The sequence below is a fragment of the Ahaetulla prasina genome, chromosome 1 (assembly GCF_028640845.1).
Source record: "Ahaetulla prasina isolate Xishuangbanna chromosome 1, ASM2864084v1, whole genome shotgun sequence".
Taxonomy (NCBI): domain Eukaryota; kingdom Metazoa; phylum Chordata; class Lepidosauria; order Squamata; family Colubridae; genus Ahaetulla; species Ahaetulla prasina.
This window is the reverse complement of record NC_080539.1, coordinates 227,788,178-227,811,718: the sequence shown is the minus strand read 5'-3', so window position 1 is coordinate 227,811,718 and position 23,541 is coordinate 227,788,178. Positions and strand designations below refer to the sequence as shown.

Here is a 23,541-nt window from a genome sequence, read left to right as displayed (position 1 = left end):
TCCATTAATACCAATCATCTTTTGATGTTCAACTCTTTTCTTAAAACTGTAGCAGTCTTCCGTTGGAATGTCAAATGCTTTAATAGATAAACATTTTGTTCAAAATAGATCCTTAAACATATGCTGCCCTTCAGTACAAATATAAGTACAATTGAATTGGCCATCTTGCCCTTTTGTATGATAGCAACATGGCCAAAATTGTTTGCCTCCCAGTTTTGACCCAATTCGGCTATAAAACCCATATTTTGAAACCAGCTCTTTGGTTGGATTTATTCATGCCTTCTTATATATTGTTATCATTAGATATATGCCACGCTTTGGATCTGAAGCAGAAAAGGAGGACATGTATGTCTGTTTTGTTGTCACTTTCTTAAAAAAGGAATGGTTTTTTTTCCCCTTCAGTCCTTACAGTAGCAATGCAATTATAGGAAAAGATGTATTTGAAGGAGATGCTAATGATGCAACAAGCTGCTTTGAGCTGGAGTGTCTCCTTATTTCAAATATAATTCTCCAGGGGAATCACACAGCTATGGAGAGGCCTATTAGCCGACATCCCTTTGAAAGCACCTTCTCTGCTTCCAAATCAATTGCTTAATATGAAGAATATCCAGTAGCTGCCTTGTACCATCCTTCCTTTCTTGAGCACCACATCCATCAACCTCCATCACTGAAAGCTTATATATATTCACCTCACCTATTTCTGAAGTTTATAGGTATCATTTTCTTTAGCTGCTCTAAGCCAGCTTCATTCGTTTTAATTGTTTTGAAATTGAACATCGTTGGACCAAGCCAAAATCTCTTGATATTGGGTGAAAGAAGCTGGGACATGTTAGTGATGGAAGTAAAGGTTTATGCCATCATCCAGAAAGAAATAGGCAACATCATCGTTGCCTAATAAATTGTGTGGGGGAAGATTGGATGAGATGTATTTTTAATAATTGATAACAAGGGAAAAACGGAGCAGGGGGAAGAGAAAGTTTCTTATTATATTCCAAGCAAAGCCATCCAGTTCTGTTTTGATTGCAAAAATACCATTATACAATGGCCCAAACCATTCGCTTACATCAGGGGTAGTCAACCTTTTTATACCTACCGCCCACTTTTGTATCTCTGTTAGTAGTAAAATTTTGTAACCGCCCACCGGTTCCACAGTAATGGTGATTTACAAAGTGTATCGTCGTCTGTGCATGCCTCTCATACATCGTGGATTGGGTTGGGGGGGGGGGCGCTGGCTACCAGTTCTGCTTTTCTGTTACAGCTGGGTGCTGTGGAGGGAGATGCGCAAGCTATTCTGGGATGAGGCTCTTTTGTTTGTGGTCGCACTATAGCCCCATTTAGTTTCACTTACATAACGTGAACTAAACTTATGTGCGGGTGATACAAATAGTATATTTTCAGAAATTTAAATTGTCATGGGGAATTTTATGAAAACCTAATGAAAATGTTGTTAAATCATGCTATGAAATTTTTTTAAAAAGTCAATTAAGTTAAAAAAAAAGGAAAGTGCTTCAGTATCGGACAAAACCCATACCGCCCACCATGAAAGCTGTAACGCCCACTAGTGGGCGGTAGGGACCAGGTTGACTACCACTGGCTTACATCTTCTACAATTTTTTTTAAAAAAATCTTCATAAAATTTGATCAGATAACATGTTTTCTATGAGTCAAGTATAAGACCAGTATTTTCTGCTGTGGAGTTTAATTTTATGATTTTCTGGTATTAATGGAATGTATTAATGTGACAAACATATTTATTAAGATGAAGTTGCCTGGAGCAAAATCAAATCACTATTAAAAGGCCTATTTGTTCATTGCGGATATTCAAATGCTGCAAAACAACCATCCCAGAACAGAGGGCAATGAATAGAAAGAATTGTAAATAAAAATGCAAAAAGAAAAAATGTTGGTGAAACGAATTTGTAGCTCCTTCCTACAAAGTGTTTGTTGGCCATAGCTAGGGAGGGAGGGAAAGTCTAGCTGAATGGAGTTCTGGGATTCTTGCTGTCTTCCTTCTACTGTTTTCACACAAACCCCCAGGCTATCGGTGGCAATGGTCAGGGAGGAAGACTTCAGTAGACTTCAGTGATAATTCTTGTTTACCTTCCTGCAGATGGAATGGCAGGGAAAGATAAGGAGAGCAGAGTTGCCTAATGGCTAATGACATGCTATGTAAATAAGTAGAAATCTTTCCTGTTTCTCATTTAATGCATTAAATTACTGATGAAATTTTAGAGATTCAGCACTGGAAATTTGAACTGCATCGTTCTGTAGAGAGCCGCAGAGATAACCTTGGAGAGACTCTGCAGACACAGTTTCAGCAACATACATATAAACAAGTTTTGAACCTGGTAAACAAAGAATATTAGGAAGAAACTCAGACAGGGTGTAAGGAGAAGGAAAGGGAAACTACAGCCAGGTTTCAAGGTTACATCAGGGGTAGTCAACCTTTTTATACCTACCGCCCACTTTTGTATCTCTGTTAGTAGTAAAATTTTGTAACCGCCCACCGGTTCCACAGTAATGGTGATTTACAAAGTGTATCGTCGTCTGTGCATGCCTCTCATACATCGTGGATTGGGTTTGGGGGGGGCCCCCGCTGGCTACCAGTTCTGCTTGTCTGTTACAGCTGGGTGCTGTGGAGGGAGATGCGCAAGCTATTCTGGGATGAGGCTCTATTCTGGGATGGGGCCGGGATAGCTCAGGCAATAGAGAAGCCTGTTATTAGAACACAAAGCCTGCAATTACTGCAGGTTCGAGCCCGGCCCAAGGTTGACTCAGCCTTCCACCCTTTATAAGGTAGGTAAAATGAGGACCCAGATTGTTGGGGGGGCAATAAGTTGACTTTGTAAAAAATATACAAATAGAATGAGACTATTGCCTTATACATTGTAAGCCGCCCTGAGTCTTCGGAGAAGGGCGGGGTATAAATGTAAACAAACAAACAAAAAAAGGTTGTTACTTTTTTATTATTATTCTGTCATCAAGTTATCACTGATTCTTAGCAACCACATAGGTTTTCTGAAGGAGAATGTTATCAACCTGAGCAGTGTGTTACAGCTGCTGTAACTGAGTCCATCTACTTTAACAGATTAACAGAGTTGGAAGGGACCTTGTAGGTCATCTAGTCCAACCCTCCCGCCCAAGAGACCTTATACCATTTCTGACAAATGGCAGTCCAATCTCTTCTTGAAAGTCTCCAGTGACGAAGCTCCCACAACTTCGAAGGCAACTTCTGTTCCATTGGTTGATTGAATGTTGCTGGTCCTTCTCTTCCTTTTCCTAACATTAGAGCTTTCTCCAGAGAGTTGAGCCTTCACATAATGTGTCTGAGGTAGGATAATTTTGAGCCTGGTCATTTGTGTTTCGATTAAGAACTTTGGATTAATTTGTTCAATGACCCATCAGTTTGTCAGTGGTATTCTTAGGCATTCTCTCCAACAACAAGGTTCTAAAATATCAGTACTCTTCCTATCATGCTTCTTCAGAGTCCAGTTTTCATATCCGTAGGGCATTCTTAATACCATTTTCTGTTGTTCGTCCCTGGATGATTATATGGATAACACTATGGCTGTCCCCATTGGTTCCTGTGGGCAACTATATAGCTGGTGCGGGCACCTCAGTGTTCCAAAAATGGAATATATATATTTTTTGAGACATTAAAGCAGCAGCATCTTTTGCAAGATTAGGGACACTGTTTCAAAAGTTGTCCCTGTGTGACTGTGCATGCTTTTATTTTGAACAGCTTGCAAAGATACAGTTATGGTTATGAATCAAAAAGAGATGCTTTGAACGTCTGTGCATTGCAGAATACCTGACTCAGATGGATAGCTTTGGAAAGCTTTGCTAATTGCTAACATTAGTTTACTAATTGCTGCAGTTGTGGCCCTTCCAGTTTAATGCAGCAGCTAACATTTAATTAGATGCTTGAAACTGAAGCTGATTTTGATATCTTTTTGAAATTTCAGATATGGCAGTGTGGAGGCTCCCTGGAGATTGTAACGTGTTCACATGTTGGTCATGTTTTTCGAAAAGCTACTCCTTATACATTTCCTGGTGGTACTGGTCATGTAATTAACAAAAATAATAGAAGACTTGCAGAAGTGTGGATGGATGAATTTAAAGATTTTTTCTACATAATATCTCCAGGTAAGAAAATATTTCATTATAATTTTGTAAGAAATACACACAAGGTCATACACACAAATTCACATACAATACATATGCATATACCTGTAGGAACGTGTGTGTGTGTGTATATATGTATATATATATATGTATGTATATGTATATGTATATGTGTATATGCATGTATGTCTATCCCATACAGCATTATTGGTAAAGAGATTTAATTTTTATTGGTCAGTTACAATCAATCCAAATGATTATGATGGAATTCATTTAAGTAGTACGATGTCTTCTATAGTATTGCCATAACATTTAATTTATAATAAGGAAAAACTGAAAAAAAGATGCCATGCTGATCAGTTTACGTCATAATATCCAAAATATATATTTAACTCTGAGCTTTCAGAAAACAAAAGAAAAAGAAAAAAGGCAAACAGCAGGGCTTAAAATTTAAGAGTAGGAGAGTTGATGGAAAGTACATTGTTCTTCCTGTTCTCTCTTGGCCTCTGTGATTGGGTTTCATATATATTCATATATTTTCCAGGTACATAATGTTTAGGGCTTATTTGGATCAAGTTTCAAATAAAACCATCAAGAAAGAGCACTACAGGAAAGATGGCTTGTTATAAAAGAAAAAAAATCTGTTTCTTCAAATGAAATGGTTCATGATTGTAAGGCAGAAATGAGAGAATTGTGATCTTCCATATATTACTAACATCAGCTCCCACCAGCCTCAGCAAGCACAGGTGCCCCACTGGTGATGGAAGCAATTTATCACAAACTTCAGCAGGTTAAATCATTTGTTTCCAAGACTGACACGCTTGATTTGGATTCTATTGCATCCTTTTAGGCAGCAATCATATGCATGCATATCTCAATAAACACCCTCAAATACACTGACATTTAGCTCTGGGAAAACACATATAGGAATGCCCTGTAAACAGTGAAGGTTGTTCTCCTATGCAGGTTTATCTAGGGATCAGTTGTAATAAAGAAGGGATCATGGAGTGTGCAAAAGCTACCTTTTTATTCTAAAGACCCCTTCCACAGAATGTGATAAAATTATGATGTTCTGGTTTTGTAGTTGCAGTAATAATAATAATAATAATAATAATACCAAAGATAAAAACCTTTTCTTCAAATAGCCTTAAGCAATAGGGAAACAGACATGGAAAATGGGGACTTTTCTATCCAGTTCTGCTCTGTAAGTTGCCTATCAGGGTCGTTTAAAAATATCATGCATTTAGTAAGCTTCTAAAGCAGGGGTGTTAAAACTGGCTGGATGCATCACGTGCAGGCCACGCCCACCCAAACTCCATGAAGGGGGAAAACATCGCAATACGTCACATGATGGCAACATAATGCTGCAAGTTTGACACCCGTGTTCTAAAGGATAAAGTCATGTTAAAGGTTAGAATGTGTCCTTTAAAAAAATATCATGCATTTAGTAAGCTTCTAAAGCAGGGGTGTTAAAACTGGCTGGATGCATCACGTGCAGGCCACGCCCACCCAAACTCCATGAAGGGGAAAACATCGCAATACGTCACATGATGGCAACATAATGCTGCAAGTTTGACACCCGTGTTCTAAAGGATAAAGTCATGTTAAAGGTTAGAATGTGTCCTTTAAAAAAATATCATGCATTTAGTAAGCTTCTAAAGCAGGGGTGTTAAAACTGGCTGGATGCATCACGTGCAGGCCACGCCCACCCAAACTCCATGAAGGGGAAAACATCGCAATACGTCACATGATGGCAACATAATGCTGCAAGTTTGACACCCGTGTTCTAAAGGATAAAGTCATGTTAAAGGTTAGAATGTGTCCTTTAAAAAAATATCATGCATTTAGTAAGCTTCTAAAGCAGGGGTGTTAAAACTGGCTGGATGCATCACGTGCAGGCCACGCCCACCCAAACTCCATGAAGGGGAAAACATCGCAATACGTCACATGATGGCAACATAATGCTGCAAGTTTGACACCCGTGTTCTAAAGGATAAAGTCATGTTAAAGGTTAGAATGTGTCCTTTAAAAAAATATCATGCATTTAGTAAGCTTCTAAAGCAGGGGTGTTAAAACTGGCTGGATGCATCACGTGCAGGCCACGCCCACCCAAACTCCATGAAGGGGAAAACATCGCAATACGTCACATGATGGCAACATAATGCTGCAAGTTTGACACCCGTGTTCTAAAGGATAAAGTCATGTTAAAGGTTAGAATGTGTCCTTTAAAAAAATATCATGCATTTAGTAAGCTTCTAAAGCAGGGGTGTTAAAACTGGCTGGATGCATCACGTGCAGGCCACGCCCACCCAAACTCCATGAAGGGGAAAACATCGCAATACGTCACATGATGGCAACATAATGCTGCAAGTTTGACACCCGTGTTCTAAAGGATAAAGTCATGTTAAAGGTTAGAATGTGTCCTTTAAAAAAATATCATGCATTTAGTAAGCTTCTAAAGCAGGGGTGTTAAAACTGGCTGGATGCATCACGTGCAGGCCACGCCCACCCAAACTCCATGAAGGGGAAAACATCGCAATACGTCACATGATGGCAACATAATGCTGCAAGTTTGACACCCGTGTTCTAAAGGATAAAGTCATGTTAAAGGTTAGAATGTGTCCTTTAAAAAAATATCATGCATTTAGTAAGCTTCTAAAGCAGGGGTGTTAAAACTGGCTGGATGCATCACGTGCAGGCCACGCCCACCCAAACTCCATGAAGGGGAAAACATCGCAATACGTCACATGATGGCAACATAATGCTGCAAGTTTGACACCCGTGTTCTAAAGGATAAAGTCATGTTAAAGGTTAGAATGTGTCCTTTAAAAAAATATCATGCATTTAGTAAGCTTCTAAAGCAGGGGTGTTAAAACTGGCTGGATGCATCACGTGCAGGCCACGCCCACCCAAACTCCATGAAGGGGAAAACATCGCAATACGTCACATGATGGCAACATAATGCTGCAAGTTTGACACCCGTGTTCTAAAGGATAAAGTCATGTTAAAGGTTAGAATGTGTCCTTTAAAAAAATATCATGCATTTAGTAAGCTTCTAAAGCAGGGGTGTTAAAACTGGCTGGATGCATCACGTGCAGGCCACGCCCACCCAAACTCCATGAAGGGGAAAACATCGCAATACGTCACATGATGGCAACATAATGCTGCAAGTTTGACACCCGTGTTCTAAAGGATAAAGTCATGTTAAAGGTTAGAATGTGTCCTTTAAAAAAATATCATGCATTTAGTAAGCTTCTAAAGCAGGGGTGTTAAAACTGGCTGGATGCATCACGTGCAGGCCACGCCCACCCAAACTCCATGAAGGGGAAAACATCGCAATACGTCACATGATGGCAACATAATGCTGCAAGTTTGACACCCGTGTTCTAAAGGATAAAGTCATGTTAAAGGTTAAAACCACTTTCTGTCATTTTGTGCCAATGCTAACAAAACCTATTTTTTCTCATTTATGCCTAGGGTCTTTAGTCCCTAATGTCTACTTTCTGAAATGATAAAGTCTCAGATTTCTATTATGACTTAAGGTAGACTAAATACTTTTAGTTCTCATGAAGGTGCTATTTATTTATATAATTATTTTCAAAATCTTATAGCAAAAGTCCTACCGCTCCAAATTGTTTGGCCCCTTAACTCATTTGTAACTTTTTTCAAATTGAAGTCTTAAATAACCCTTTCCGCTTTTAAAAAGTTCTTTACATTCTAAAGCTTATAGTTAATTTTTCTTTATTCTGGAATCAAGGTAAACTGACCAGGTAGCTTTGCAAACTTGGTTTTTTTAAGATCTCTTTTAGTTTTAAATCAGTTAATTAGTAGGTTAGTGAACCTAGTTAGTTAAAACAACTATCAGTTGGGATAGTAATTGCTTTTCTTCATCTCCCAGTGCTCAAGCCCATGGAAACTGCTGTCCTGCAAAGTGAATAAAATAGAATAGAATTCTTTATTGGCCAAGTGTGATTGGACACACAAGGAATTTGTCTTCAGTGCATATGCTCTCTCAGTGTACATAAAAGACAAGATACATTCTCAAGGATCATAAGGTACAACACTTAATGATAGTCATAGGGTACAAATAAGCAACCAGGAAACAATATCAATATAAATTGTAAGGATACAAGCAACAAAGTTACAGTCATTTAGTCACAAGTGAGAGGAGATGCGTGATAGGAACGATGAGAAGACTAATAGTACTAGTAATGCAGCCTCAGTGAATAGTTTGACAGTGTTGAGGGAATTATTTGTTTAGCAGAATAAGTGCGTTCGGAAAAAGACTGTTCTTGTGTCCAGTTGTCTTGGTGTGCAGTGCTCTATAGCTGCTTTTGAGGGTAAGAGTTGAAACAATTTATGTCCAGGATGCGAGGGGTCTGTAAATATTTTCACAGCCCTCTTTTTGACTCGTGCAATATACAGGTCCTTAATGGAAGGCAGGTTGGTAGTAATTGTTTTTTCTACATTTCTAATTATTTTCTGAAGTCTGTGTCTGTCTTGTTGGGTTGCAGAACCAAAGAGTAGCTGTCTAGAACACAAGTGGGTGATCTCCTGTCCTTTCCTTATCCAGAGAAGTTCTGTGGGGCCAGTTCTTCTTGCCAGTCTTTTGTTATGGCCACAATGTCATCTCCACTTGTTTGGAGATGTGCTGACTCACTATTCCTCACTGAGAAGTCTCCAAAAATAATAGTGAACATTAACAGAGACAATGCAGGTAGGGAATTGGACCATCACAAAGTAGAACCACGACTTCATTTGAGTTGGAAAGCATACTTTTATTTTGATGCAATTTAAAATTTCACACTTTAGCCTTTATCAAGAATATACTTTTTTCTGTGCTCCTATCAACTGTGATAGACAAACGCGCTACATCACAGTTCATTAGATTTTTAGAGTTCATGAGATTCATATATTCATTCCAAAGGAAAACAAAACAAAAGAACAAGGAGCATAATAGCAATTCTTCTGGAAACGAGCAACATTGTGCAGTATCTTTCAAAGTAGGTGTATCATATGACTATATCAGTTTCTTTTCAATTAAAATAAAATCCCACTTAATGAAATTTTACCTTTGTTTAATCTTTCCAAATGGATCTTCTGCTAATATTACAATAGCAACTCACAATTATATTTACTTTTGTAGTTGGTTATGCTGCCTGGGGAGGAATTTATAGGAAACTTATACTTACAAGTGCAAATTTATCAAAACATTGGAGTGATTTAGGATAAAGCACCTTTAAGAATCATAAGAAAGCTTACCTTAGTGTGAATGTTTTGCCCCTCTTGTTTATTGTACTTGCTGTTGATTTGATTAACTGTGATGGATGGAATAATGTGTGGAAGAACATTTATAATTCTGTTGCAATTGGCATACCATCACTTAGTAGATATTAACCTTACTGGACTCTTAAGCACTGTAGCAGCAGGAAGGTATTAAAATAGCACAGCCCATAGATTAATGAAGTTCAACTGTGCTTTGACAGCATTTGGGGAATTTATTGACACCATGATAAGTGATTCAGTCAAAACCCTGAAAAGACTGTGGCATAGAAATGTCTGATACACTTGGCCCCGTCCAGGTGACGCAAAGCTCTCATACAGAATAACTAAACGGACTTCTGAATTCTTTAGCGTGGAATGATTTCAACAGAGTTAGAGTGACACTTTAATAAACGCAACGCGGAGCCTTTCTAAAGACTACATTTATACTGTGACATTAGTGATGGTGCAGAAAACCACACCTCATTGCGTCTGCTTTCCTGGCCATTCCAGTAGAAGTGTTACCTGTGTATGTCTGTGAACACACAGATAACGGGAACAGCTTTTGCATGCCTTACAAAGGAAGAAGCTGCCTTACTGCTTTAAAAAGGTGCCACATTCACACATATTTTTTTATGATTCAGATCTTTGAAATGCTTTGTGCAGCCCTAGGAACACATCATCAAATGCATGTTTTCCCCAGTGACTGACTTACTCTAGTGTGTAAGATGATTAACCAGACGCTTTGACATTTTCTTTATTTCAAAGCAACCATGACTGTTACTAATTGTATCAAGGAAGTAAAAGGCTTCTTGATGTTCTTTTGCTGTCCTTTGTTCCTTTTGACCACTTTTTTTTTTTTTTTTTGCATTTGAAATCCTCCAAAAATTTCTTTTAGAAAAAGGTGGTAATTGTGTAGGAGGGACAGATGAGCTTTGATTAGGAAAGACCCTGGATCACATATTTTCCAGATGTGAGCCTTTAGAGATTAGATGGAAGAAGCTGAATTTATTAAATTCTAGACCATGTGCTGAATATTAACAGTATTTATGGAAATGTTAAAAAGGAACAGGCACCCAAGATAGAGAACTATTTCAATGTATCATTGAAATAGGTAGAAAATATTTGTAGAAATCCGATTCAAAGATTCAATTTTGGTGAATACCCAAGTCAAGAGATTCCATAACTTGAGTAATGCATTAGTTACATTTATGCAGGTGTTGTTTTTTTTTGGTAATAGCAGCTTCCTTTGTAAGGAAAGAGAAAAGGAATGACTGTAATGCCTTATTAGGCATTGGTTTTGGGTAAAACTGGTTCAGTAAGAAACACTGCAATCAATTGTGCCTGAATCAGAGTTTTTTAGCTCTTGGCATTATAGAATTCTTAAGGTAATCAACTTCCCATTTAATAGGTTGAGTCTATTCCATATAAGGCAAACTTGCAGTTCACACAGCAATAAAACAAAAAAAACTATACAGCTAAAGAACCCAAGAACGCTTATGTTAATATGAACATTTAAACATTTTGGATTGTAATTAATATTTCTCACTATGTTTTTTTTTTAAATTGATATGTTTTAAGTTACATTTACTAGGTCTAGGATTCAAAAAGTTGCAAAATGGATAGAATGCACACTTGAAAATATTTACTCTTGTGTTTCACATGAGCTACAGTGATTTAATGAGATATATGTGATTGTAAATGTTTCTGTGGGTCTATTCAAATAGTTGGTCACATTTCTTAATCACAGAACATAAAATATTGTGTTAGAAAGGATAACCTTTCATCTGTTTGGCAGAAATGATCAAAGTCTTCCTTTCCCAGCAATTAAAATATCTTCATAACACTTTGCAAATATAGAGTCCCAGGGCTTGAATTTCTTTCCATTTTTTCTTTGGCATGCCTTACAAGTTTCTACAAAACTTTAACACATTTCTTTTGCAAATACAAAATGAAAAAGATACCCAAGTCACTATTCTGATGTATTATTTATATATATATATCATTCTTAATTAAGACGTCAGTCGGTTTCAGGTGTAGTTATCTATATCATTCATGTACCGTATATACTCGAGTATAAGCCGAGTTTTTCAGCACGTTTTTGTGCTGGCGTCCCTCTTATACTCGATATATATTTATACTCGATTTTTTTTTCTTCTTTTTCACATTATACGGATGGCGGGCTTTTGCATTAGCGGGAAGCCCTGCCGGTGCAGTGAGAGGCGGGCGGGGCCACCAGCCTTCTCGGCTGAGGAGGAGGGTTTCCCGACCGGTAGCTGCCTCATTTCCCACCCTCGGCTTATACTGAGTCCCCAGTTTACCCCAGTTTTTGGGTAAAATGGGACCTCGGCTGCTCTTTCGGATCGGCTTATATTCGAGTATATACGGTAATTTATAATTTTTAACTCCAGATTTGAATCTGCCTCAGTCTGCTAAAAATAGACAATCTTAAAAGTAACTTCTGAATACTTTGGTTCTGAATATCCTTAAAATTGTCCCAAGTTAGAATAATTTACTTCATATGGTATTAATGGCTCTTTTCTCCTTTAATTATAATGTTTAATTCTTTCTAGTTACCTCTAGAATTCAACCATCAAAGATCCTTCTTATCATATATTTTTTCCTGATAAACAGTATTTTCCTATGGGAAAATTTCTTATACTAAATATCAAAATGTTAATGTTTTCTCCCAAACAATTACATTTTTCCACAGGAAAGATCCTAAAATAATTTTATTTCCAATGTTGACTCCTTTATCCATTTGTAACTTTCCAAAATCAACATTTTCATCACTCTTTTGATGTTTATTCCAAAAGAAATTTTAAAGTCTTTTAACTTGTATAGAACTTTTTTTCAACAAGTATTGAAGGAGATTCATATGATGTAATGAAACTTCCAGGTTCTTAATATTCAAAAAGCACACAAGCAATTTCTAAAAGTGATTAAGATTAGGAAAAGGAAGTATGCAAATCCAGTGTCATTTTGAAGGCTTGGAACTATGCATGGCATGGCATGGCATGGCATGGCATGGCATGGCATGGCATGGCATGGCATGGCATAGCATAGCATAGCATAGCATAGCATAGCATAGCATAGCACATTCTTTCTTGGCCAAGTATGATCATTAAGACATCACCAGTTTCATTTGTATATCCAGGATAACATATCAGTATAGTCTATACGATCTAGTATGATCCAGTATAGATAATGATTCTCTAGGCTTACAGAGCTTTAATGCACTGGAAATCATTTGTCCTATGATCTCTTCACAAGGAAGTACTATCTGGTGTGCACATGAGCAGTCCTGAGTCCTCTCTTTGTCCAGAGAGCAATTTCAAGATGTTGGTCCATTTGCCAATTTGTCATTCCTGCAGTTATCATCTTTTGCGACCTTCTGACAAGCAAAGTCAATGGGGAAGGCAGATTGACTTAACAACAGTTTGTTTAGTGACCATTCAAAATTACAATGGCACCAAAGACAGTGACTTAATCTACAGGTAGTCCTTGACTTATGACTGTTTTCACACTTATGACCAGAATTGAGTCCAAAATTTTGTAACCGCCACGGTTCCACAGTAATGGTGATTTACAAAGTGTATCTCGTCTGTGCATGCCTCTCATACATCGTGGATTGGGTTGGGGGGGCTGGCTACCAGTTCTGCTTTTCTGTTACAGCTGGGTGCTGTGGAGGGAGATGCGCAAGCTATTCTGGGATGAGGCTCTTTTGTTTGTGGTCGCACTATAGCCCCATTTAGTTTCACTTACATAACGTGAACTAAACTTATGTGCGGGTGATACAAATAGTATATTTTCAGAAATTTAAATTGTCATGGGAATTTTATGAAAACCTAATGAAAATGTTGTTAAATCATGCTATGAAATTTTAAAAGTCAATTAAGTTAAAAAAAAGGAAAGTGCTTCAGTATCGGACAAAACCCATACCGCCCACCATGAAGCTGTAACGCCACTAGTGGGCGGTAGGGACCAGGTTGACTACCACTGGCTTACATCTTCTACAATTTTAAAAAAATCTTCATAAAATTTGATCAGATAACATGTTTTCTATGAGTCAAGTATAAGACCAGTATTTTCTGCTGTGGAGTTTAATTTTATGATTTTCTGGTATTAATGGAATGTATTAATGTGACAAACATATTTATTAAGATGAAGTTGCCTGGAGCAAAATCAAATCACTATTAAAAGGCCTATTTGTTCATTGCGGATATTCAAATGCTGCAAAACAACCATCCCAGAACAGAGGGCAATGAATAGAAAGAATTGTAAATAAAAATGCAAAAAGAAAAAATGTTGGTGAAACGAATTTGTAGCTCCTTCCTACAAAGTGTTTGTTGGCCATAGCTAGGGAGGGAGGAAAGTCTAGCTGAATGGAGTTCTGGGATTCTTGCTGTCTTCCTTCTACTGTTTTCACACAAACCCCCAGGCTATCGGTGGCAATGGTCAGGGAGGAAGACTTCAGTAGACTTCAGTGATAATTCTTGTTTACCTTCCTGCAGATGGAATGGCAGGGAAAGATAAGGAGAGCAGAGTTGCCTAATGGCTAATGACATGCTATGTAAATAAGTAGAAATCTTTCCTGTTTCTCATTTAATGCATTAAATTACTGATGAAATTTTAGAGATTCAGCACTGGAAATTTGAACTGCATCGTTCTGTAGAGAGCATGAGATAACCTTGGAGAGACTCTGCAGACACAGTTTCAGCAACATACATATAAACAAGTTTTGAACCTGGTAAACAAAGAATATTAGGAAGAAACTCAGACAGGGTGTAAGGAGAAGGAAAGGGAAACTACAGCCAGGTTTCAAGGTTACATCAGGGGTAGTCAACCTTTTATACCTACCGCCCACTTTTGTATCTCTGTTAGTAGTAAAATTTTGTAACCGCCCACGGTTCCACAGTAATGGTGATTTACAAAGTGTATATCGTCTGTGCATGCCTCTCATACATCGTGGATTGGGTTTGGGGGCCCCGCTGTCTACCAGTTCTGCTTGTCTGTTACAGCTGGGTGCTGTGGAGGAGATGCAGCTATTCTGGGATGAGGCTCTATTCTGGGATGGGGCCGGGATAGCTCAGGCAATAGAGAAGCCTGTTATTAGAACACAAAGCCTGCAATTACTGCAGGTTCGAGCCCGGCCCAAGGTTGACTCAGCCTTCCACCCTTTATAAGGTAGGTAAAATGAGGACCCAGATTGTTGGGGGGGCAATAAGTTGACTTTGTAAAAAATATACAAATAGAATGAGACTATTGCCTTATACATTGTAAGCCGCCCTGAGTCTTCGGAGAAGGGCGGGGTATAAATGTAAACAAACAAACAAAAAAAGGTTGTTACTTTTTTATTATTATTCTGTCATCAAGTTATCACTGATTCTTAGCAACCACATAGGTTTTCTGAAGGAGAATGTTATCAACCTGAGCAGTGTGTTACAGCTGCTGTAACTGAGTCCATCTACTTTAACAGATTAACAGAGTTGGAAGGGACCTTGTAGGTCATCTAGTCCAACCCTCCCGCCCAAGAGACCTTATACCATTTCTGACAAATGGCAGTCCAATCTCTTCTTGAAAGTCTCCAGTGACGAAGCTCCCACAACTTCCGAAGGCAACTTCTGTTCCATTGGTTGATTGAATGTTGCTGGTCCTTCTCTTCCTTTTCCTAACATTAGAGCTTTCTCCAGAGAGTTGAGCCTTCACATAATGTGTCTGAGGTAGGATAATTTTGAGCCTGGTCATTTGTGTTTCGATTAAGAACTTTGGATTAATTTGTTCAATGACCCATCAGTTTGTCAGTGGTATTCTTAGGCATTCTCTCCAACAACAAGGTTCTAAAATATCAGTACTCTTCCTATCATGCTTCTTCAGAGTCCAGTTTTCATATCCGTAGGGCATTCTTAATACCATTTTCTGTTGTTCGTCCCTGGATGATTATATGGATAACACTATGGCTGTCCCCATTGGTTCCTGTGGGCAACTATATAGCTGGTGCGGGCACCTCAGTGTTCCAAAAATGGAATATATATATTTTTTGAGACATTAAAGCAGCAGCATCTTTTGCAAGATTAGGGACACTGTTTCAAAAGTTGTCCCTGTGTGACTGTGCATGCTTTTATTTTGAACAGCTTGCAAAAGATACAGTTATGGTTATGAATCAAAAAGAGATGCTTTGAACGTCTGTGCATTGCAGAATACCTGACTCAGATGGATAGCTTTGGAAAGCTTTGCTAATTGCTAACATTAGTTTACTAATTGCTGCAGTTGTGGCCCTTCCAGTTTAATGCAGCAGCTAACATTTAATTAGATGCTTGAAACTGAAGCTGATTTTGATATCTTTTTGAAATTTCAGATATGGCAGTGTGGAGGCTCCCTGGAGATTGTAACGTGTTCACATGTTGGTCATGTTTTTCGAAAAGCTACTCCTTATACATTTCCTGGTGGTACTGGTCATGTAATTAACAAAAATAATAGAAGACTTGCAGAAGTGTGGATGGATGAATTTAAAGATTTTTTCTACATAATATCTCCAGGTAAGAAAATATTTCATTATAATTTTGTAAGAAATACACACAAGGTCATACACACAAATTCACATACAATACATATGCATATACCTGTAGGAACGTGTGTGTGTGTATATATATATATATATGTATATATATGTATATGTATATGTGTATATGCATGTATGTCTATCCCATACAGCATTATTGGTAAAGAGATTTAATTTTATTGGTCAGTTACAATCAATCCAAATGATTATGATGGAATTCATTTAAGTAGTCGATGTCTTCTATACTATTGCCTTAACTTATAATTTATAATTTGGAAAAACTGAAAAAAAGATGCCATGCTGATCAGTTTACGTCATAATATCCAAAATATATATTTAACTCTGAGCTTTCAGAAAACAAAAGAAAAAGAAAAAAGGCAAACAGCAGGGCTTAAAATTTAAGAGTAGGAGAGTTGATGGAAAGTACATTGTTCTTCCTGTTCTCTCTTGGCCTCTGTGATTGGGTTTCATATATATTCATATATTTTCCAGGTACATAATGTTTAGGGCTTATTTGGATCAAGTTTCAAATAAAACCATCAAGAAAGAGCACTACAGGAAAGATGGCTTGTTATAAAAGAAAAAAAATCTGTTTCTTCAAATGAAATGGTTCATGATTGTAAGGCAGAAATGAGAGAATTGTGATCTTCCATATATTACTAACATCAGCTCCCACCAGCCTCAGCAAGCACAGGTGCCCCACTGGTGATGGAAGCAATTTATCACAAACTTCAGCAGGTTAAATCATTTGTTTCCAAGACTGACACGCTTGATTTGGATTCTATTGCATCCTTTTAGGCAGCAATCATATGCATGCATATCTCAATAAACACCCTCAAATACACTGACATTTAGCTCTGGGAAAACACATATAGGAATGCCCTGTAAACAGTGAAGGTTGTTCTCCTATGCAGGTTTATCTAGGGATCAGTTGTAATAAAGAAGGGATCATGGAGTGTGCAAAAGCTACCTTTTTATTCTAAAGACCCCTTCCACAGAATGTGATAAAATTATGATGTTCTGGTTTTGTAGTTGCAGTAATAATAATAATAATAATAATAATACCAAAGATAAAAACCTTTTCTTCAAATAGCCTTAAGCAATAGGGAAACAGACATGGAAAATGGGGACTTTTCTATCCAGTTCTGCTCTGTAAGTTGCCTATCAGGGTCGTTTTAAAAAAAATATCATGCATTTAGTAAGCTTCTAAAGCAGGGGTGTTAAAACTGGCTGGATGCATCACGTGCAGGCCACGCCCACCCAAACTCCATGAAGGGGGAAAACATCGCAATACGTCACATGATGGCAACATAATGCTGCAAGTTTGACACCCGTGTTCTAAAGGATAAAGTCATGTTAAAGGTTAGAATGTGTCCTTTAAAAAAAAATAATCTTAGTACTTAGTACTTTATTTTTTGCAAGAATAAACTGGTTTTTTTTTTATTTTAATCCAGCACATAAACCTAAGGTGTGTATATCAAAGAAATCTATTGTTGTAATAAATTAGGATGGGCCCTTTGAATCTTTTAGAATCTGAGTGAAAAATGGAAACCTCTACATCTTGAGATATTTTTTCCCATTTGGGGTTGTTTTGCTTTTGGTGGGGAAAGAGTGGATTGAGTGGCTACCTTGCAATGGGAATCGGCACCACAACTACCTGAGGCTCAGGCAAGACCCCTGCAGCCTGAAGAATTCTCCACATTGAAAGAGAATGAACCTATTTGGCCTCCAGACATCTGTTCCTTGCAAGAAGATTATGAAATGGAGGTTTTGCAATTAGCTACTGAATCAAGTGGCTGAGAGGCAAGATCCGGACACTAGATCCAACTCTCTGTTTTTTAAACTGTAGCAAAATATAGTCTGGATTCCCAAGATAGAGAGGCCGCATTCCACAGGACAAAGAAGGAGTAAAATTTAGATAATTTGGTCAGGAGAAAGACAGTTGAAAAACATTCTCCTTTGCAATTCTCAGAGTATATCTATAACGATGCTAATAGGTGCTTGAGTTTGCCAAGATTACTATTGGGACCCAAGTTCCAAGAAAGATATGTACCATTTCTTCTGAGCAGTTACTTGTATTATGCCTCACCTACAAAGACAACTGTCGGCAAACTAAATTGAAGAGTCTTTGCAGCATCTCCAGTTCAAGCCAAAATTGCAATACACATTTGAGTGTCCTCAAGATACTAATAATCCCTCATATTGGACCAATTTCCCCCAGTGTTTTTATAGAATGGTAAATTCTATAGGGCCAAGCCCAATGGAAACTCAAAAAATGGAGCAACCAAAGGCTTGACCATTCATACCCTATGATTAGTAACTGGAATTGTCCCCTTGCCCAGTCAGGTATGATTGGAATCACTGTAAAATAGCTGATCCTATTCTTACCTGTTGTAGCAGGATACCGTGGTTGATGATGTCATATGTCAGTCCAATAGGATGAAGAAAGGCCTGCTTCATCCAAGTGCTGATGAAGTTTATTCATGTGAGTGGTTCCTTTTCATTATGAGTCTTGAACTCTGGCTGCATGGGAGCTGGATAATTCACCTCTTTTAGGGTCCTCTATAGCTGATACATTGCCTTCTTTTCTTTTTAAAAAATAATAATAGTGATTTTATTAAAAAGTACAACATTAATGAAAAAAAATTCTAATACAACAACAAAAAAAATAGAAGGTACAAAAATTAAATAGGAAATAGGAAAAGAAAGAAAAAATAAGAAAAGAAATATATAAAGAAATTACTTTCCCCTTCATCACAAGTATAAGTTCTAGTAACTTATCACCTTTATCTAAAAATACAACACATTATTTTTTTTCGGGGAAGAAATGGTGAACTGAAGAGAGCCCCACCGTCTTTTCAATAACGATTCCCCAGAATTGTTGTAATTGCAGTGCTGAAATCAGTGCTAAGATTATTGTTGAACTGTGCTGTGATTTCCTGCCATTTTGAAATAGGACGTGACCGAAAGCTGTAATATTAGCTTAACCAAAGGGTGGGGCGGGGGTTAGCAACTAGATCCCGAATCAATAAACAGATGGAATATCCTGGCTCCACTCTTGGGTGTGGATAGGGTTGCCCACTTTGCCTTATTTTCACTGAAGCCCTTAACTCTCCACAACTCTCCAACTCTGCCAAAAGTTTCTTCCACTGTGAATAATTAGCTCACCAAATGCTTTTAACACCTAGTTTGTGAAAGAATTACAGTGTGTAATTTCGATGCACCACCGTGGATGGTTTTACTAAACTCACTTAGGATGCCGTCTTCTAACACTGTCATTGGGGGTTTGTGTAGTGTTAAACAATTAATAAATATGCATAGGAGTCCAGTTTCATACTTAAATGACGTTTTTGATCAGAGACAGCAGAATTGACAACTTGTATTTTGGATCAAGAATAAAATAATGATGTTTTCCTGAAATTTGGTTTTGTGGTACCAACTTTTTTAGTACTTACATAACAAAGGAGAGTTGGTACCAAATAGAATATGTTGGGTGCTTCATGATGCATATTGGTGGTGACAGTTCATGATATAATGGTCAATGTCACATGAAGACTCGGTAAACAGTAACTGACTAAAGAACTGACTAAAACATTGTAACGAGGCAAAAATGCCTTTCAGGAAGATAGTGGATTCAGTTAAATTTTCTGACATGGATGCATTGGGAAGATTTGGAAATGTTTACCTCAGACTTTGGGCATTTCTCATCTGAGGTCTGATGCTTTTACTTTCATAACGTTTGAGTTATTTTCCCCCTTTATTTCTTGATTTACTGTTTGCTGTTATGGTCACACCATTAGGTAGCATGTACTCACGTGTTTTCAGGTAACAGATTTAGAACACAGTGGGAAAAAAATAGGTAAGTCGTTAGGCCATTAATTTATACTTTTATAAGTACCTGCCTTTTCTGCATCCAGTGTCAAAATGTAAAGACTCTTTGGACCTTGATTTCTAATCTATTTAATCCTGTTCATAATCCTGTTTCTTTGAACCTTTGCTTCATTTTGGGGGGTTTTTTTAAAAAAAAAATCACAGTTTTTGTAGTAAATTGACCTTTCAATTTACTATTAATTTTACATCAAAAAAGTGGTGTCAGCTAATAACTCTGAATGTTGCATAATGCAAAGGTTTATAGTCACTATAATTGCTTTGTGGTGATTTTCTTTTTTGATTACATTTTTAATTATGGTTAGTAGAGAGAACTGTCTTTTTTTTTAGGAAGGGTAATTATTACAATTAATTGTATCCCATTTTATCAAGTAGGTTTCCCCTCAAGTAAAATGAAATTGATTATATTAGGGCTTGCTCAACATATGTTATAACTCATTGGATACACTGGGGTTTATTTCGAAATGAATATATAGAATTGCACTGTCAATTCTATCCCTGTTCTTAAAAATAGAATTTTCTGTCTCTGTATAAACAAGTCTTTTATTAAAACACTCCAAGTCAGTGGAATTGTATGCAGAAATCAATTGTAAAGGTAGGGAGCAATTTATTCAGTATACATTTTAATTTGGACATAATTAATTTTAATGCCATATAATTTTAATTTGGAACTGCAGTTTACAAATCCAAATATTGAATGTGATATTTAATGCAAAAATACTTTTAGTTTTCCTTTGGAACACCAAAATACTTACAGAAGTGCCTATATATATGTAGCTTAAGAAGAACAAACTGCATTATATGAGAGAAATAGCTTTCAAACAATTCATTTCTTGGAAACCATTCATACAAATTGCATATATTGCAGAAATATATTATCTATATTTTTGAGTTGCTTTTTTTAAAAAAAATGCAGAAAATAATCAGAGTATGACAGGAAAATGAAAAACTGGAGGAAATTGCCCACTCTCTAAAATAGTCACTGAACTGCTCTCTCAAATTCAGTATCTACAAACAGAAACAAAGATCCATACCGCAATCGATGTAGTGTGTTTATGTGCATTTGGATTATGTCATTTACTTGAGAGATGAGCTACAGAGTGAAGAGAGATTATTAGATTTAGAGATGATGATAAGGTGTTAAAGCTGTCTGTACTTGCTGGGATGAAGGGGGAAGTTTCTTCTTTTTTCTTTCCTCTTTTTCCTCTTTTTCTTTTTTGTCCTTTTTCACACTTTTTATTTTTCTCTGTGTTTTTTTGTATTTATTTTTATTCTTTTCATTCATAATTCTCAATAAAATTATTTTTAAAAAAATATTACGGTAATTATTAACATATTAACATATCTTGCTCATCCAGAGACATGCTTGAGTAAATCATTGTGGGGCACTGAAAGACCTAAATCTGGGGAAGAAAGTTTCTTTCTTGGCAAAAATGCTTTTAAAAGCATTTTTTCTTCGGCAAAAATGCTTTTAAAAGCATTTTTTCTACATTTCTAAAGGAATTTTAAAGATGTTAAATATAAATGTTTCCAAATGTGAGCAGGACCCAAGATGAAAAGATACCCAAGTCAAGAGATTCCATAACTTTTTTTATTGGTGCATTTTTTCTTTTCTCTTAAATAAATTATGCCTCTCTACCCTCACATGCTTCCCTTTAAATCCTTTCAGAAAAATATGTGACTGATGGGCTAATGAATTTCTCTGGTATTTTGAGACATTTGTACTTAAAAGTAACAAGACTTTGCTAACTGCCTTGCATTAATTTAAATCTTGTAAAAATACCAGATCTTCCTAATGAGTTATGAGGATCAAACTGAAACAAATTATGAGCAGCAAATGCTTTTATCAATACATACATTTCTTTAAACACAAGTAAATGTTGCCAGCATTAATTGCAAACCAAGAGGTACAACACTATTCTTGCTTATGCACCATTTTATTTTAAGCAACTTTCTATTATTATACCTCTTCCAATATTTGTAGGGGGATTATTGAATTGTAGGTTTCTAGAAATATTTTTAATAGTTTTGATGCTTCCAGAAGTCAGAGACAGTGTTGACATGCTACAGCTGATTTATCAGACTATAGTCAGACTATTTACTGAATCTGCACTACTATTAATCGTTTCATAGTTCCCATCACCAATCTCTTTTCACTTATGACTGTATGACTATAACTTGTTGCTGGCAATCCTTATGATTTATATTGATATATTGATCATCAATTGTGTTGTAAATGTTGTACCTTGATGAGCGTATCTTTTCTTTTATGGACACTGAGAGCATATGCACCAAGACAAATTCCTTGTGTGTCCAATCACACTTGGCCAATAAAATTCTATTCTATTCTATTCTATCTTTATAGGTAACTGCTACTCAGGTGTTAAAACATTGGCTTGTCCCAAACAGACAGTTCACTGAATTTTGGGCTGATTATTTGCCTCACTGAGCCAGCTTTGTGGAATACTAGCGTTATCTGCCTATCATACTTTACATATTCATAAATATATTTTATGTAGTACTAACTTAGAACTAAAAAAATAGGAATGATCACTTCTAACTAGCCCATTTTCATTCTGCATGGCTATTTATAGAGTCAGTGGAATCTACCTTCTCAATGACAAAAAGTACTATTTTTAAGGAATAACAAATATACACTGTTTCAAAATTATCAAGGAACTGAGTGAAGGAGATACCAGCTTTGCTGAAATTGCTAGGATTTGTGGCAAAGGTTAATTAATTTTAGTGACTGTTGTTAAAACCTGCAGGTAATTGTTATTTAAGGCAATTACAGCAGAAAATAAAATAATTTACTCTGAAAGCTTTACAGACACTACCATTACTGCAATGAAAAGAACTTTTAGATCATTTTAAAAACAGTAATTACCTTAGTGTTAAAAATAAATATTCAGAAACACTTCAGAGCAAATTCAGTCATTTGTTTCAAATAAATTTCAGAGTTTTACTGTTTATCACAATTACACATCATTTTACTAGTTTTAGTTACCTTACAATCTTTAATAATCAGCTCAATTCATTTTGAATGTTTATTTAATTTATTTATTAAATGTATATGCCCCACTCTTCCCAATAAGGTGACTCTGGGTGGCTTACAAACAATAAAAAGATAAATACAAAACAGTTATAATTACATCGCTAGATAAAGATTAGAACCAAAGAGTTAGATAGCATGAGAATGTGATCTTCTTACTCCGTCAACCAGTTCCAGCAATGACCGCCTCCCTCAGGGCCCCAAGACAACCAGCAAAACCAGGTTTAATAGCCTCAGGATGCGGTTCTCACTTTCCATGGTAGAGTGTTCCACAGGTCTGGGGCCACACTGGAAAAGACTCTTCTCCTTGACCTCACATGCCATAATTCCATAGTAGAGGTTGTCCTCAATTTTAAAACAGATTCTTTAATGACCGTTCAATGGTACTATGCCACTGAAAAAGTGACATGATCGTTTTCACACGTATAACATTGCAATATCCCCATGGTCATGTGATCAAAATTCAGATGCTTAGCAATTGACTCATATTTTGATGGCTGTAGTGTCCGGGGTCATGTGATCACCTTTGCGACCTGACAAGTAAAGTGAATGGAGAAACCAGAGTCACTTAACAACCATGTTACAAACTTAACAACTGCAGTGATTTGCTTAACAAATGCGGCAGGAAAGGTCGTAAATGTGGCAAAGCTCA

At 36.9% G+C, this 23,541-nt stretch overlaps 1 protein-coding gene across 1 annotated transcript in view; it reads left to right on the top strand.

The window, feature by feature from the left end:
- The window catches only part of GALNT13 (polypeptide N-acetylgalactosaminyltransferase 13), a 248,906-nt gene that overhangs the window by 163,323 nt on the left and 62,042 nt on the right, over nt 1-23,541 (top strand). The window contains 1 exon segment of the mRNA XM_058192641.1: nt 3,966-4,146. Within this exon segment, the coding sequence (XP_058048624.1) occupies nt 3,966-4,146 (181 nt within the window).